The 17354-nt window shown below is 36.3% G+C and overlaps 1 protein-coding gene across 3 annotated transcripts in view; it reads right to left on the reverse strand.

The window, feature by feature from the left end:
* Positions 1–15290, reverse strand: part of ARAP2 (ArfGAP with RhoGAP domain, ankyrin repeat and PH domain 2) — a 180005-nt gene extending 164715 nt beyond the window's left edge. For all 3 annotated transcript variants that reach the window (XM_069593027.1, XM_069593026.1, XM_069593025.1), the window contains exons 1-5: positions 14239–15290; positions 5634–5692; positions 4392–4468; positions 3640–3731; positions 1577–1930 (exon numbers count right to left, since the gene is read on the reverse strand). In XM_069593027.1, the coding sequence (XP_069449128.1) occupies positions 1577–1930; positions 3640–3731; positions 4392–4468; positions 5634–5692; positions 14239–15146 (1490 nt within the window). In that variant the 5' untranslated portion in view covers positions 15147–15290. The remainder of the gene's footprint in view (positions 1–1576; positions 1931–3639; positions 3732–4391; positions 4469–5633; positions 5693–14238) is intronic.
* Between the last annotated feature and the right edge of the window lie 2064 nt (positions 15291–17354).

Consider the following 17354-nt stretch of genomic DNA (forward strand, 5'->3'; position numbering starts at 1 on the left):
CTGCCATTAAGAGTGGTGTTATCTGCATATCTGAGGTGATTGATATTTCTCCCGGCAATCTTGATTCTAGCTTGTGCTTCTTTCAGCCCAGTGTTTCTCTCATGATGTACTCTGCACATATGATAAATAAGCAGGGTGAAAATATACAGCCTTGACATACTCCTTTTCCTATTTGGAACCAGCCTGTTGTTCCATGTCCAGTTCTAACTGTTGCTTCCTGACCTGCATACAGGTTTCTCAAGAAGCAGGTCAGGTGGTCTGGTATTCCCAGCTCTTTCAGAACTTTCCACAGTTTATTGTGATCCACACAGTCAAAGGCTTTGGCACAGTCAATAAAGCAGAAATAGACGTTTTTCTGGAACTCTCTTGCTTTTGCAATGATCCAGCGGATGTTGGCAATTTGATCTCTGGTTCCTCTGCCTTTTCTAAAACCAGCTTGAACATCTGGAATTTCATGGTTCACGTATTGCTGAAGCCTGGCTTCGAGAATTTTGAGCATTACTTTACTAGCATGTGAGATGAGTGCAATTGTGCAGTAGTATGATTATTCTTTGGCATTGCCTTCTTTGAGATTGGAATGAAAACTGACCTTTTCCAGTCCTGTGGCCACTGCTGAGTTTTCCAACTGGCATATTGAGTGCAGCACTTTCACAGCATCATCTTTCAGGACTTGAAATAGCTCAAGTGGAATTCTGTCACCTCCACTAGCTTTGTTCATAGTGATGCTTCCTAAGGACCACTTGACTTCAGATTCCAGGATGTCTGGCTCTAGGTGAGTGATCACACCATCATGATTATCTGGGTCGTGAAGATCTTTTTTGTACAGTTCTTCTGTGTATTCTTGCCACCTCTTCTTAATCCCAAAATAATTTAATAATTCATGAGAAACATTTCCAGTAAATATTTCAAAAGGACACTCAAAATTCAGAAAACAATTCTAATTAAACATAATCCCTCTCCAAAGATTTCTCAGTACTGTAAAATGCGTAAAGACAGACATTTCTTTGTCAACATCTGAAATGATAAATCTGTTTTAAAAGTATAATATTCAAGGGACTCTGACCTTTTGTGCAACATTCAAAACTCAAAACAATATATCTATAACAGTGAAGCCTAAAATCTAACAATGACCTACTTTTCCCTAACTACAATAAGCCTTGTATTCCCAAACAGAACACTGTTATAATATGAGCAAAAGCCAAACAGCGTGGGCCGAGTAATACTAACTCAATCTGTGTTGTTTTTCTTTGCTACAAATTGAAACACAGGATAGCGCATTTTGGTGCAAAGTTAGAAACTAACATTAAGGATCTAGATGTGAAATCAGGACTTTCAGTTTTAATTTGCTTTCAGAATCTTTTAGCCCAGAATTCCATACAGTACATGGCACATGTCCCTCATATATCTAAAGAAACAGCATTTGCAAAAATGCTATCAAAGTCTCTCAAAACTGTTTCTGTATGCATATGGTGGAGTGGGGAGGAGCTGCAGCAACCTAGCAGGTTTAGAAATGGATACACTTGAATTTTTTTTTTTTTTTAATAAGCCCTTAAAGAAAAAAAGAAAGAACACATACCCTTGGGGACAGAGTTTGTCAAGCCATCCGGATTTAACCTTCCTTGTAGATGATCCATAAAAACAGGCATAGGGAGATATTATATTTGAGGAAATAACTGGTGAATCAGCATTTCCACTTGTTGAGCTTAGTGGATAACTGTGCCTATTAACAGGGTCCAAATTCACTGCTTTTTGAATCCTTGATTTAGATGGCTTTGAATTTTTCCTTCTTAAACTCTGAAAACATTCTTCTACTGTTGAATACTCTGATTCTGAAGCAGAGTCTATAGGAAGATTGCTTTTGTCCTCTCGAGGTATCCAAATATCTTCTACTTTGTCTTCACTTATATTTTCCGTCCTGTTATCATATATGCTAAATGGAAAAAGAATGGTGTTAATACTTTCTAAGTACTGTATGTGACAAGCCATAGATGACTTTTTCTATTTATAAACAACCAATTACAGAAATTTAAGGTCAAGATAATCTGAGCTCAATTAATGCATCTGGATAATCTTTAAAACTCTTTGAGAAAAATAGAACTCTCTCATTATCCTAAGACATATTTCAATACGTATTCATATACTACAAGAAGTAGTGTCTTTTTCTTTTATATATCATTTAATCTGATCTGTTTATTTTGGGGGTTGAGTGTAAGTACTAAGGATGGAGACTGCCGTGTTCTCTGCATCACAATTTAAACTTCACCACCACCAGTATGTGGTCAGCCACTTAACAAGCAAGATCTTAAACCACAACATCGTGGAGAGAGGCACTGGAGATCTTATTTCCACTTGTCGTCCTTTCTCTGCCTCTCCACAAAAGGACTCCAAAGACCCTCTGCTCCATCATCATGTAATAAAACAAAGTGAAATCTTTAGTATTATTTTGCAAGATTAAGGAAAAAACCTAGATGAGGAAAAACTAGACTTAGAAAGTAGCTAATGAAAATAAGAAAGGTCCAGGATATCAGAAGGTAAAAGCTGTGTAATGTGTAATATTTACGAGAATACACAATTGGTGATTATTTTCCTACAGATTTAAGAAAAAACAGACTCGCTCAGCCATTTATGTATAACAAAACTCAGTACAAAGAAGTTTTTGCTAATCAATGAAACAGATAGGCTGAGGGGTCAAATTACACCCTTCTGGACATGGAGTTCTAAATCCACTGCTTCCTTGTGCACGTGTTTGAGTGCTCAATCACTTCAATCATGTCCAGCCCTTTGCGACCATATGGTCTGTAGCCAACCAGGTTCCTCTGCCCATGGGAGAATCCACGGGGTTCTCCAGGCAAGAATACTGGAGTGGGTTGCCATGCCCTCCTCCAGGGGATCTTCCTGACCCAGGGATCGAACCTGCATCTCCTGTGTCTCTTGCATTGGCAGGTGGATTTTTTAATGCTGAGCCACCATTGCTTCCTTAAAGAAGGATTAACTTGGCTCCTTCCATATTCTGCATTGTAATAGGTTCAAACGCTTACTGAAGATACTCAATTATTTATTTCAATTTAAGGAAACCCTCAACAGTGTCAGCCTTTGAGAATAAAGCATAAACTAGAAGACAAATGTTAGGTAATGATGCACTATATCAAGTGCTAATAAAACAGAGGAAAAATAAAGTTTAAGTTGGTGCCTTACATACTGTTTAACCTCATGTTGATCCAAATAACTGGATAACGATACAAATAAATGGATAATTTTCAAGCTGCTTATCACTGCTGAACTTCTACATTACATCTGTAAAAATTCTGTACCTCACATAGTGACATTTTTGGCATTGCCCCTTTCTTCTTCACATTAAGATAACTTCCTGTCTTTAAAGTGCAAACATAGTTACCACATATTTGCCACTCTGAAAAGGGGAAAATGGTTTCAATTATGAAAAGACAAAAATAATGTGCTATAGATTATAGAATCAATTTACAGACTCTAAATTATTAAAATGAATGCTGCTATCAAAATAAAGGATTTGAAATTTCCAATATAAATTATTTTCTTATAAATATAAACAAGAGTTGAACACTGAATCGTGTATAAAATTCTATTCAAAAGAATTAATCATTATCAATCATGTCCTCATACCTTGATTTGACAAAAAATGAGTTTCTTTCAGTAGTTGTTTCCCCTTTGAGTGTTTCTTCCTGGGTCCAAAATTCATTCTTTATAGATCTCTTCTATAAAAAAGAATATATTTTCTTTTCAGGGTCACAATATTCTACAAAGATCCACAGCATGTGGGTTTAGTTTTACTAAGCAAATGTCTATTGTTTAGCTCAATTTTCAACAAAAACAACTTAATTAGCAAGACAAAAAGTAAACATAGTCTTTTGATGCCTTTTCAGTATTTTATTTAAATCATTAGTATATATTTTCTACTAAGAACATAAGATGCTAAAAACTGATTTACTTCCCCACTTATTTTTTGTCTTCCAACTTAATCTTGACCAAGAAATAAAATACCAAAAGAGCAAAAGTTCTGGAGAGGAAATAGAAGTCTGTATTTGGGTATAAGGAAAAGTAAAATTGAGGGCTTTTGTCAGTTTGCTTTACTTTTGAATGAGGTTTTTCTTTTCTCTTTTTTTTTTAAAGTAGCTTGTGGTAATTTTTGAAAATTCACTGATCTGTATCCCTAAAAACAAACTAAAATGTGTTTTTGTGATATATATTTTAAGATATCTATTTACCATGATTTTACTGAACAGAAATTTACTCACTAGAAATTTTTCTTCCATATAACACATTCTTCAAACAGCTTAAAGGAAAATGAAGAGGCATGTAAAGGCAGAAAAGCAAAGAACTGAACATGGAAAAAAATTAAAATGTATGGGACTAACCTTGGAATTTTCTAGTCTCTGCAAGAGAAAGGTCTCTCCATAAGGTAAAATGGAAGATGAATTCTCTTCATTTGTATCTTTTGGGGGAATGACAGAATTAGATGGAAAGATGAGAATAATGTGAATTTTTTTTCAAAAGCATATATTTAATTATTTCATAACAATATCATAATTTCAGCTTTATCCTTAGAGTCCAAATTATGCTCATAATTCTTACCTCCAAATCAACTCTAACTGTGGTTTTCTTTCTGTATACATCCCTCACTTCACAACTAAGACGTATCACAAGTGTGATGTGTCATATTTGTCCTTGCTAACCTCAAAGATCCACATTAATATAACTAAACACATTTCCCCATACAATGGAAATTATCACAATATATGTAAAATGTTAATTTCTAAATAATGGCAGAAAATTAATCTTTACTGTAATTTTCAACAAATGATCATTAAAAGTTCACTGACAGCTAGATGTTAATAGCATTCAAAATGCCAGAATCCACTTAATATAATCCCTGTAACACCATAACTGCTAGCACACCTGGAAATAAATTATTTCAAGAGAATTTCCACTATCCCTGAATTGCACAGATCTACAATAAAGAATTCTTAACACTTGCATTTTCTGCTGTTGCAAACTCTTTTAAAGGCTCACTAGCCAAGTGCTTGCTAACTTATCATTGAGAAGAATGTTCCTGAACTTGCATAAGTAGAATTTTCAAAAAGAAGAAAGAAAAGCCTCTGTCAGTGAGCGGTTGACCAGAGCAATGAATGTCACCCTTCCTTGTTACCATGGCAAAATTACTTTCCATAAATATACACCCTGTAGTTCAGACTCAGAAACCACGTAACTTAGTTAAATGCCTTTGACTGTGGTTAATGATAAACGAAGATTGTAAAAAAAATCTTACATTAACATGTGCAAATTTCCAGGAGTCTGCGTGTGTATTACTGTTTCTCATTCATTCACTTTTTTTTTTTTTTTAAACCAAAGTCAGGTTTTATTGCTCTACTTGGTTGTAGAAAGATTAAAAGCAGAATGTTTATTTGTAAAATATATTTTACATTCACTCACAGTTTTTTTCACTTTTAAAAGTGTCTGGAGTACTATGAACCCTGGTAGACAGTTATTCCCACTACTCCCTAGTCCACAGGTGGATTGCCTTCTTGATCATGATTTTAACACATGTAAGACTACCAAATGAGTAGTAACTAATTTACAGACTAAAATAGGAGACTCACTTTGCTGTGTCACAGACTTTCCAGTTGAGGTAGCAACATTTCTTCTCTCACGGAAATAGCTTAAAGCAAAGGGAAAAATAGAGCCATTAAAAACACATATGTAAACCAGATGTAACTATCTTGAGTGAAGGATTAATTGTAGGCACATATATTCTCTTCGGTAGAAAAACCAATATTCAAAAATAAGTTTGATTTTACTAAGGAAGGAAGAATGACTTCCTAATTCATTCTGTAAGGCCAGTATTACTGATATACAACCAGTCAAAACCAAAACAGATAAATGTTAGACAAATATTCCTCATGAACTTAACATGCAAAAAATCATTAACTATTAGCAAGTAAAATCCAACAATACATAGAAAGGATAATATATTATTACGGGGTAAAATTTATCCCAAGAAAGCAAAACTGATTTCATAGGAAAAAATGAATATAATTTAGCAAATTAAGAAGATAAAGGAGAAAAATCACATTCTCATGGCAATAGATTCAGAAAAACCAACTGCCCAATTCAACATCTATCCATCACTAAAGCTCTCAGCAAACTAGGAACTGGAAAGAAAGAAAACTTTCTCAACCTAATAAAGGGCATTTATTAAAATAATAATTGTAATCAGTGATTAAAGACTGAACATTTTCCCTAAGACTAGAAGTAAGGTAAGGACATGGGCACTCACTAGTTATGTTCACATTAATTACTACTATACATACTATGAATAAATCTCAGAATCATCATGCTGAGTGAAAGTAGGCTAGCAATTCAAAACAACTCCCTTTCCCTAAAATGGGTAAATGACTTCAAAAGGCATCACATAAAAGAGAACAGAAACTGGCCAATGGCCAATAAATGCATTAAAAGATCCTCAATTTCACTGGTCATCAGAAAAATACAAATTAAAATCACAATGAAATATCACTACCCACTCACCTGTACAGCTGAAAGTTTTTAAATAACAAAATGCTGTTGAGGGTATGAGCCAAAAGGGATACACACACACACTGATGGTGTTAAAGTAAGTGAACATAACTATTCAATGGTGAGAACCACTTTGTATTACCTTCCAAAACGGAACACAGCAACCCTACTCTTAGGTATGTATTCAATAGACATGCATGTAGGATGTGCCCCAAGAAAAACCACTCAAGTACATGTCAGCATGCAAAAGTGAAAAGAAACTGTGGAAGAATCACACAAAAGAACAACATTCAACAGCCACAAAAACAAACTGACATAGAGCCATGTGGATGCATCTCAAAAACATCAGGTTGAATAAAAGATATCAAACACATTATCTGCTGTATGACATCATTTGTATGAAATCCTAGAACAGAAAAAACTAATTTACGGTGAAATCTGTGGTTGCCCAATGCAGGTGATAGAATAATTTACTACCTATGTGCACAGGTGATTTTTGAGGAACGATAGAAATGGTCTCTATTCTTATTGTAGTAGTGCTCACATAGGTATTCATACTTGTCAAAATTCATCAACATATATATTTAGCATCAGTCTATTTTATTATGTAAGTTAGTTATAAACTTACACATGTAAGTATATTGTTTATATATAAAATACTAGAGTATGTTGAGCATATGAAATATAATAGAAGAATGGATATCATGGTATAGCCATACAATGAATTATTACACAGCAATGAAAATAGTCTGTAACTGTATGTATCAACATAGAGAACTTTCAATGTTAAGCAAAATGAACTTAGTAAGAAGAGTTATTGTATGATTGCATTTTTAAGTCCACAAGACAGTCAAAACTGTAGCATATTGTTTGGGATATACTTAAGAGGTACAATATTTTTTTTAAGTATGAGTGTAATAATCATTATTTAAAGTCAGGATAGAAGCTGTCTGTGACAGGAGAGGGCATACAAGTTTATCTAAGTGTTGCAAAATAATTCATCCTTGATTTGTTCATTATCTCCAGATTCTTGACACTGTGATATGGCTATAATCATTTCCTTGAATTTGTATGTCACTGACACAAATATATATTAATAATTTGAACCCCTGATTAGAGCAGCACTCAAATTTTCTACATCTTTGATAACTTCTGCTAATAATAAATACCGCTAATTCTTATTGAGCACTTACTATGTATCAGACACAGGTCTCAAAATTTTATAAATACACACACACACACTCACAATGTGTATGTCTGTGCATTTAGTCACAAACATCCAAAGAAGTAAGAGCTATCATTATCTGCACTTTTTAAGAAGAAAATTGGCAAACAAAGCAGTTACTTTCCAAAAGTCACACAGCTCTTAAGTAACAAACCTGGGATTCAAACTCCAGCAGCGTAGCTCTATAAGACCTATTCAAAACCATCATGCTTCATAAAAAACTTAACTTTAACTTCCTGGGAAAAAAATGCAAATTAGTTTAAAAAAAAGATTCTGAATTCTTTTAAGTACATCCATTAGTAGTATTTTAAAGCATATTTTGTTGGCTTACTTTTTATAAATATAAAGAAAAAAGTATGCAATGATTTGTATTGATTTTGCAATTCAGTATCCACCTGCAAGCAATTACCAAATCTATCAACCAAGTTCATTTGATCTCCTGAAGATGAAAATTAGCTCAACACAGAAAACAAGCTGTTTTTAAAACTGGTGATTATCCATTTATTCTCATATATCTATAAATAAATTATCTCAAGCTATTTTATATTCTAATATCTACTATGCCCAAAGCATTTTGTTAAGAGTTTATGTATCTACATCTCATATTTCATCTCCTTAATAGACTGATGAGGTAGAACTTGGTGTCCTAATCCTACCAATAAGGAACAGAGATTCTCTGGCCCAAGTGGCATAGCTAATAGAAGGCAAAAACCAGCATTCAAGGTGAATTCCATCCTGAGTGCAAAGCCCATGCTCTTTCCTTTCTGCTCTATTATTCTCCCATCAATTTTCCTAGAAACTGCAGATTGCTATTAAATTTGAAATATAAAGCATCAGTGATTTGCAAAAATTAAAAACCCACTACCTGTTTTGTTACTATGCTTTGGTGATCTTGGTCAAGTTATTCAATAGGCCTGAGTCCAATTTCCTCATTTACTAAAGGGGAATAAAAACTAGGTCTGCTGCCTAGGAATATCATAAGGGTTAATGAGATGATGCTTTTAAAGAGCATAAGGTGTGCCTTACACAACACAAACACTCAACTAGAATGAGACAACTGTTTTATTAGAGAAGAGAATGGTTGGTCTTCCTGGTAAACTGATAATATGAACTACTGTTTCTTAAAGTCCTTAAAAGTATGAACACTCTTTGTTTGAAAGACTAAAAAAAGTGTCAACAATGTAGTAGCAGAATAAATTGTGTGTTTTTTTTTTCATTTAGTAAAGTCCTATACAGCAGATACTGCATAAAATACATGCATGGATGTTAACAACCTTTAAAATAACATTATGTGAACCAAGTTTCAAAGAAATAACTGACTATCAAAGTGAATCTTCAACTACCTACAGATGTTATTTGTTCTCATATTTTTAAATCACTAAAATTGCCAAGAAAAGCAGTGGCATAAATGCTAATTAATGTTAAAGATCTCTCTTTATAATCTACACTTACCCATTACGTGGGCATGACACCCACACCAAAAAAATAATCAATTACACACCCCAGATGGACCATATCATTACACAGAATGTTTGTTTTAAAAAAATACAATTCTTACAATTCATAACATACTAACTACAACAGACTATAGGTCAGTACACTACTGAAGTCAAAAGAAAAACACTGGAATCATTAGCAGCAGGGGAAAGCTGTTTTGAGGTTACATAAAGATCTGTCTAGTCAAGGCTATGGTTTTTCCAGTGGTCATGTATGGATGTGCAAGTTGGACTGTGAAGAAAGCTGAGTGCCAAAGAATTGATGCTTTTGAACTGTGGTGTTGGAGAAGATTCTTGAGAGTCCCCTGGACTTCAAGGAGGTCCAACCAGTACTAAAGATCAGTCCTGGGTGTTCATTGGAAGAACTGATGCTAAAGCTGAAACTCCAGTACTTTGGCCACCTCATGCGAAGAGTTGACTCATTGGAAAAGACCCTGATGCTGGGAGGGATTGGGGGCAGGAGAAGCGGACAACAGAGGATGAGATGGCTGGATGGCATCACTGACTCGATGGACATGAGTTTGGGTAAACTCCAGAAGTTGGTGATGGACAGGGAGGCCTGGCGTGCTGCAGTTCATGGGGTCGCAAAGAGTCAGACACGACTGAGTGACTAAACTGAACTGAACTGAATGTCTGACTAAATCACACAAATCTGAATTCAGAGAACACGAGGGTGCATTAACTGTAGCTCAGATGAAGAATATGAAATGTATAATGAACAAATAATTGAGTCTCAATTTATAAAATTCCAAAACAGTCCTTAGGATAAGAATAAAAATTACAGAAGGATTACAACACAAAAGCCTACATCATTACTGTAAAACCTTTTCATCAACTAGCAGAAGCTACAGTTCAAAATTTTTTTTCAAACAAAGCAGGACTTTCAACATTATGAATAAAGAGTACACATGTCTCTTCACTTGAGAAAGTATCACACAGATAGATACCTTTATACTCTAACAGTAAGTCAAGCGATTAACTATTAATTTTGATTCATTATCTAGAAAAATGGTACTGATGAATCTATTTGCAGGGCAGCAACAGAGATGCAGACAGAACAGACTTATGGACACAGAGGGGGAAGGAGAATGCAGGATGAATGGACAGAGTAGTACTGAAACATACACATTACCATATGTAAAACAGATAGCCAGTGGGAATTTGCTGTATGACTCAGGGAGCTCAACGCAATGCTCTATGACAATCTAGAGCGGTGGGATGGCGTGGGAGGGAGGTTCAGGAGGAAGGGAACATATGTATATCTATGGCTGATTCATGTTGCTATAGGGCAGAAACCAACACATTGTAAAGCAATTGTCCTCTGATTAAAAATAGGTTTTAAAAACTTTGATTCATTGTTATTGATAGACATTCAAGTCAAAATTTTGCAAATACTGAAATAATCAACTCATTTTCACAGAATTTGTAAAAAGCCATTTTAAAGGAAAAAATCTGAGTCTTACAATGCTAAGCATTTTTTTTGCTACTTACATGAAATATAAAGGTTTTCTTGAACATGAGGATGAGATGAATTTCAGTATTTTTCTAATTCAATGTAGCAAACAGTTGCTTAATTGTATGTTTTTGTTCATATATGTTTCACCATTAAAGTCTAAAATAGCAGATCCATTTTTAATGTCTATATCATCATGTCTATGTACATCCAGAGAAAAATATCTATAATTTTTACTTTTAATAAAAAGTTCACAGAAGGCTGGTGACTTCAGGTTTAGAACACATACTTTTGAAAAATGCCCTTCAACAGTTAACATAGGTCCTCAGCCTTATGTTACAAAAGATGTACTCCAACCACAGTGCAACCTTGCATACCTCTGCTTCTTTACTGTTCCTTCCCCAAAATATTCAAAGGCATGACACCTAAAAGACAGGGCTTCGTGACTTGTGCCAAGGATAAAATAGTTGCATGAAATATGTATGAAAATCATTAAACTAGGGAGGAGGATAAGAAATGTACCTCTTTCGTAGCAAAAGATACCTGAACGCTTCCTGCTTTGAGTACTAAGGAGGATCCTCCTGGAAGGATCATTAAGACTCACAAGACATACCTATGACTCACAGGGAAGGGCAGCTGGTGGGACTTGCTTTCTACTTCGAGACCTCTATGGGAGACCTGCTGGTGAGCTGATAAGGAAGAACTGCTCTTCAAGGCTAGTTCTGACCTAGTCCCCAAGAGACAGGACTTACAAAGAGATCCTGAGTTCCAGTGTCCAGCATGTGAAGTGAAGTCGCTCAGTCATGTCCGACTCTTTTCAACCCCATGGACTATAGCCTACTACGCTCCTTCGTCCATGGGATTTTCTAGGCAAGAGTACTGGAGTAGGTTTCCATGTCCTTCTCCAGAGGATCTTCCTGACCCAGGGATCAAACCCAGGTCTCCCTCACTATAGGCAGACGCTTTACCATCTAAGCCACCAGCATAGCGCCACCCAACCCAGCCTCCCCAAGAGGATCAGACAGGAATTCAAGGAAGGAGCCCAATGCAAGGACAAAGAGAACCCATCAACAGCATCAGATAATTTGGCAAGGGGTAGAGGTTGGGGGTACATGTCCAGGGAAACAGAAACAAAGCACCTCACATCAGGAACACATAGCCAGAATCATGCTCCTTTCAGGAATTATACAAAATGTTTAGTGAGTAAAGAAATTAGGTTAAAATCACTGGCCACAAAGAAATATATTCTATGCTACATCAAGGAATATACTAAATATCATTTAGATGTTATTTGACTAGAGAGAATCTTGGATTATATAATCTACGGTTTCCATTTATAACACTGCAGAATCTTGCAATTACTATTTGCAATTCAGGCAAGGACCACAAAGAAAAACACTGGTCTGAAAATAATTTATTATCTAGTTTTATAATTTGATCACCAGAAATCCATAGATACCATTTACTGTCTTAATCAGCTCCTGCTAAGCTGCTGCTGTTGCTGCTGCTAAGTCACTTCAGTCGTGTCCAACTCTGTGTGACCCCATAGACGGCAGCCCACCAGGCTCTGCCGTCCCTGGGATTCTCCAGGCAAGAACACTGGAACAGGTTGCCATTTCCTTCTCCAATGCATGAAAGTGAAAAGTAAAAGTGAAGTCGCTCAGTCGTCTCCAACTCTTAGCGATCCCATGGACTGCAGCCCACCAGGCTCCTCCATCCATGGGATTTTCCAGGCAAGAGTACTGGAGTGGGGTGCCATTGCCTTCTCTGCCTGCTAAGCTGCTTACTACTAACTGTACTATTATTTCAATTCTCATTTTCAAAGACTCAAGAATCACAATGTGAACAACCAGCCTTTCACATGATACAAAGCTTACACTTAGAACTAAATGAACATCAAAAGATTCTCAAAAATGTATAAAAATAACACAACTGAAGTAAAACCTGAGCCCAATGTTTCTTATCTGAAGTTATCCTTATGGCTTCCAAAAGAATTCCATTCCTGCAAAGACACAGCAGACTCCTCTCATTTAAATGTCGAAAATTAGCAAAATATGCTAAAGCTACAATGGTATACAAAAACTGGTACCTTTCTACATTCCTAAGAAATACTCCATTTCTTACATACCCCATCAACACTTTTAAGAACATTTACTAAGTGAGTGGTTAAAAAAGTGTGCTATAGAATCAAATGAACTGGAATGAAATCCCAGTTCACAGCCAATGTAATCCTAGAAAAATTAACCGAAGGCTCAGTTACCTCATAAGAAAATGGGTGAATAATGCCTACTTCAAGGGCCAGTGTGAGAATTAGTTATTAATTTTATGGAAAATTATACACCAAACCAGATTCCAGGTGTTCAATAAATGATACTGCCAACTGATTTCCCAGTAAATACTCAATACTGCCACTGGCACCAGGGATGCCAAGATAAAGACAAAGTAATTAGGGCCTCTGCCCTGAAGGAGTTTACACACTACTGGAAGACACTTAACATGGTCTTGTAAACTGCCATGTTTTCTCTTGCATATACTAAATTTCCATACTTTCTCTTATAAATACAGCCAAGTTCCAGCACCAGGGACAGAGTGGCTACATGGGGATACAAGCAGGGGAAAGAGAATCTTGCAGAAATACACAGCCTAGACCCTGCACAGCAATCTGTAATTGCATTTGGTGCCACAGCAGCACGGGTTGAATTTAACCTCATGATCCTAGCAGAGACAAATGTTAGATTTTAGTGAATAGGAAAAAAAAAAATCTCACCGCAGCCCTGGAGGAAACCACATCTTAGGTGGAATTTTGAGAAACGGTTGAAAGCAGTCTCTGCAGTAAGTCAGCTCCTCTCTGACTCTACAGTTACCCCAGGGTACCGAAGACCCAACAAGTCCTTAGGACCCCTCTTTAGAGTTCCAATCTCCAGCTCATTTGGTCTCATACTGTTATGCTACTACTATTTACATGTCTTCTGTGCTCCACTTCAAGCCCCTTTATCCCTCTCTACTTCCTCTGCTGCTAGTACTGTGACCAGCATCAAGTAGGTGCTCACTAGATGCGTGTTGAATGATTCACTGGTGCCCAGTCATTGTGTCAAGCAGTAGAGATACAGTCATAGAAACGTGGTCCTCCTCCAAGGGACATATAACCTAGTGTCTCCTAGGGGAGACAGAGTCAACAATTCAAATATAAGTCCACTCATGGAAGAAGATAATACTAGATATGGTGGAAGGTTCCATATACTAGATATGGGATGGAATATCCAGGCAGAATTAGTGGACAGGAATTCCACCAATTAAATAGGAAACAGAGAGTCCCAGGCAGTTACAAGTTGAAAACAGACTCTGGGTAGTGATATACAAGAGAAATGGCATGATGAAAAAGTTTTAGAAGAAAGAAAAGGCTGGTTGAACAGGTAAACTAAAATGTCAAATTTAGAAAGGAACACAGAAAAGAAAACTGTTAGAACTACATTCCCCCAAACCGAATACACACAGCCTATCATAAAAATTCCTACCTCCCTGAAATTCCCTTCGTTGATCCTGGAATCTCTGGTACCGGCCGATGTCTTAGCAGAAAAGATCGAGATGGTCTTGAAACCAACTTGCTACGACTTCTCATAGCTGTTAGGACTGGTGATGATGGCACATACAAATCATTTACAACCATTTCTCCTTGAAACTGAAAGAATGGGGACGGTGGTGAGCTTTCTAATAAAACGTTAGTTCCATTTCCAGAGTTTGCTTCTGATACTGAAGAGTCATGGGAGGAAAGGAATTCAAGGTCTGTGTTAGGAAGCTTGCCTACATTTTCTGAAATCAAATCAGCTTTTCCTGTTTGTTCTTCTTCAGTTGTACAGCCCACAGTCTTCTCTGTTATCAAAGATTCTACATCGGTAATTTCATTACCAAGTAAAGAATCTTGAAAAGAACCTGAATTTGAGTGTGGTTCGTCTTCTGGAATGGGAAAGTTGTGTGTAGGAAGAGTCAGCTTATCATCTGATTTAAGAGACTGGCTATTTTCCACACAAACCTCATTTTCTCCAACATTTTTTGTAACATACTCCAACTGTATCAGGCTAGGTATTTGAACACTGTGTGAATCTGAAAATTCTAAGGAGGTATTCTGAGCAGAAGATGGAGCCTGGTGATCCTCTGAGGTCTCATCATTCTTCTTTGTTTTGTGAATATTTGCATATATTGGGATATCTTGCATTTTTGACAGGATTATCTGTAACTGTTTAAGTATCCTCCTCCGGTGTCCTGTAGGTGATATTCCAACTTTGAGGAGCACACTGTCATTTATTTCTGCACAGTCCCTCACATTATTAAAACCAAATTCTCGGAAGTTTAAGAGGTACTGCTCCAAATTAATGCTCATTAGGAAATCTCTGATATCAACATTCACTTCACTGACTGAGGACATAGTGGTGGCTTCATCACTAGGCAAAGTTGTAAGAAGCAGTACAATGCGATACACACATAGGAGCGTGTGTTCTGTAGTGGGTTTTCCTCTGACTTATCTCAAAAATGCTGTTTTCTCCACAGTGAATCCTTTATGTGCTTAAGCCTAGGAAAAGAGAAGAAGAGAAAAGCAAGTTATTAGGACATTTTTGGCATCAAAACCAGTTTTACATTATAAACGTTCTCTGAAGAAACACAACAGAAACGAGGATCACTACTTCTACCGGCTAAGTTTGGAAACTGCACGCCCTAGAAAGTCATTTCCTAGGTAGAGTGTGAAGGGATGGGACAGAAATGCTATAGTAGTACCAAATGATGATTTTCAAAAAGGTTAAAAGATTCTTAAATATAAATTAAACATGTGTCCAAAAATTTTATTCACTAATTAATGAGGGAACCTGTAAGGTGGTAGGGCTAGTTCCAAGATCATTTGTTGAACAGGTTTACATAGTCCATCAGAAAACTTTTTTTTTTTTTAGTTCTAGAATAAGATGGGTAGGTTATATTTAAAAAAAAACAAAACAAAAACTGGTTAGTGATCTACAGGGCAATAAAACCATAACCTTTGGGGATATATTTCCACTGGACAAAAATCTATAAGCCAACAGGTAACTTCCCAGTTCAGAGTTCTAATCAAATAGTAAATAGGAGGTAGAACACAAGAATTAGAATATCCCTAGGGTGTGCCTGTTAAACAATACTCTCAACAAGGCATCCCACGAGCATGCTGTACTTTTGATTTCCAAATTTTAGATAATTTTTCTCAACAGTACCTAATAGATATGAACAACTCCGTCCTTTACTATACTTTCTTCAAAGACTCACTCCAAAACCACAGTTAGAACGTATTTCTCAGGTCAATGATTTTTACTTCAAAATTGCAGCAGCATTATAGGTACACTATTATATAAGACAAGAACAACTTCACATTAGATAACAGGAAGTAAGTTAATATGAAAGGAAAAGGAAAAAGTTTAAAGGTCACATTTTCCTTTATACACAGCAGATTCACATAAGATCACTTTTCTCACATACATTGTTCAATTCTTTAAAAAGATGATTTTTCCAGCTGTTGTTTATATGGCTGCATTGAGTTTGTAAAAGTGTATGGTATGTGCAAATTTCTATATATTATGCATCAGGAAAAAAGAAAAAAAAGTACAGAATATGGGTAACGACAATTGTCGTTGTTTAGTCACTAAGTCATGTTGATTCTTTGCAACCCCGTAGACTGTAGGGGTTTTCCCAGGCAAGAATACTGGAGGCTCCTCTGTCCATGGGATTTCCCCGACTGGAGTGGGTTGCCTTTCCTTCTCCAGGGGACATTCCCAACCCAGGGATCAAACCTGCATCTCCTGCTTGGCAGGTATATTCTTTACCACTGATTCACCTGGGAAGTCAGCATAATGACTATACACTGAAGTAATAAAATGAGACACAGTGGATTCAGGTATATTCATTTGAACAAGCAGAGATGCAGTGTTTCTGGAAAAAAATTGCATCCCAAAGTAGCTCCTTAGAAGACACAACTCAGGAGTCTCCATGTGATATATGCCAACTGCCCATAAGATGTTGCCTCAACTATTCTAAAACTTTAGCCAACACTGACAAGTGAGTACACCAAAAATAAAAGGGAAAACATATACTATTTAGGAAACACTTCAGAAACAAAGGAATAAAATTTACAAACCAGAGAGGAAAGACCATATACAGCTATGGCTGATTCATGCTGATGCTTGACAGAAACTAACACAATTCTATAAAACAATTATCCTTCAACTAAAAAGCAAATTAATTAAATAAAAAACAGAGAGATGAAAGACAAGAAATGCCTGTGCCCAACAGGTATCCCTCTGTCACACTCAAAATACCAAAACGTCAGGGAAAAAAGCAGAAAGTTAAACCTCAACACCATATTTGAACCTAATACTCAGATACATTATTCTTATTCACATAATTATTTTTTAATCCATTATTTAGTTTTGTTTTCCCATTAAAAAATGGAAATAATTACTACCAAAGTGGCAGCAACTTCTGACACTGGGCTCTAGAACTGTGAGAAAACATGAAGTAATATATTCCTCCACCTTCCTCACCGCAGTTCAGGCCCTCCTGTATTGAATCTCCTGCCTAAATCACTGCAATCATCTCAACAAATCCCTCAACCCAG

This window comes from Ovis canadensis, chromosome 6 (assembly GCF_042477335.2).
Source record: "Ovis canadensis isolate MfBH-ARS-UI-01 breed Bighorn chromosome 6, ARS-UI_OviCan_v2, whole genome shotgun sequence".
NCBI classification, from domain to species: Eukaryota; Metazoa; Chordata; class Mammalia; order Artiodactyla; family Bovidae; genus Ovis; species Ovis canadensis.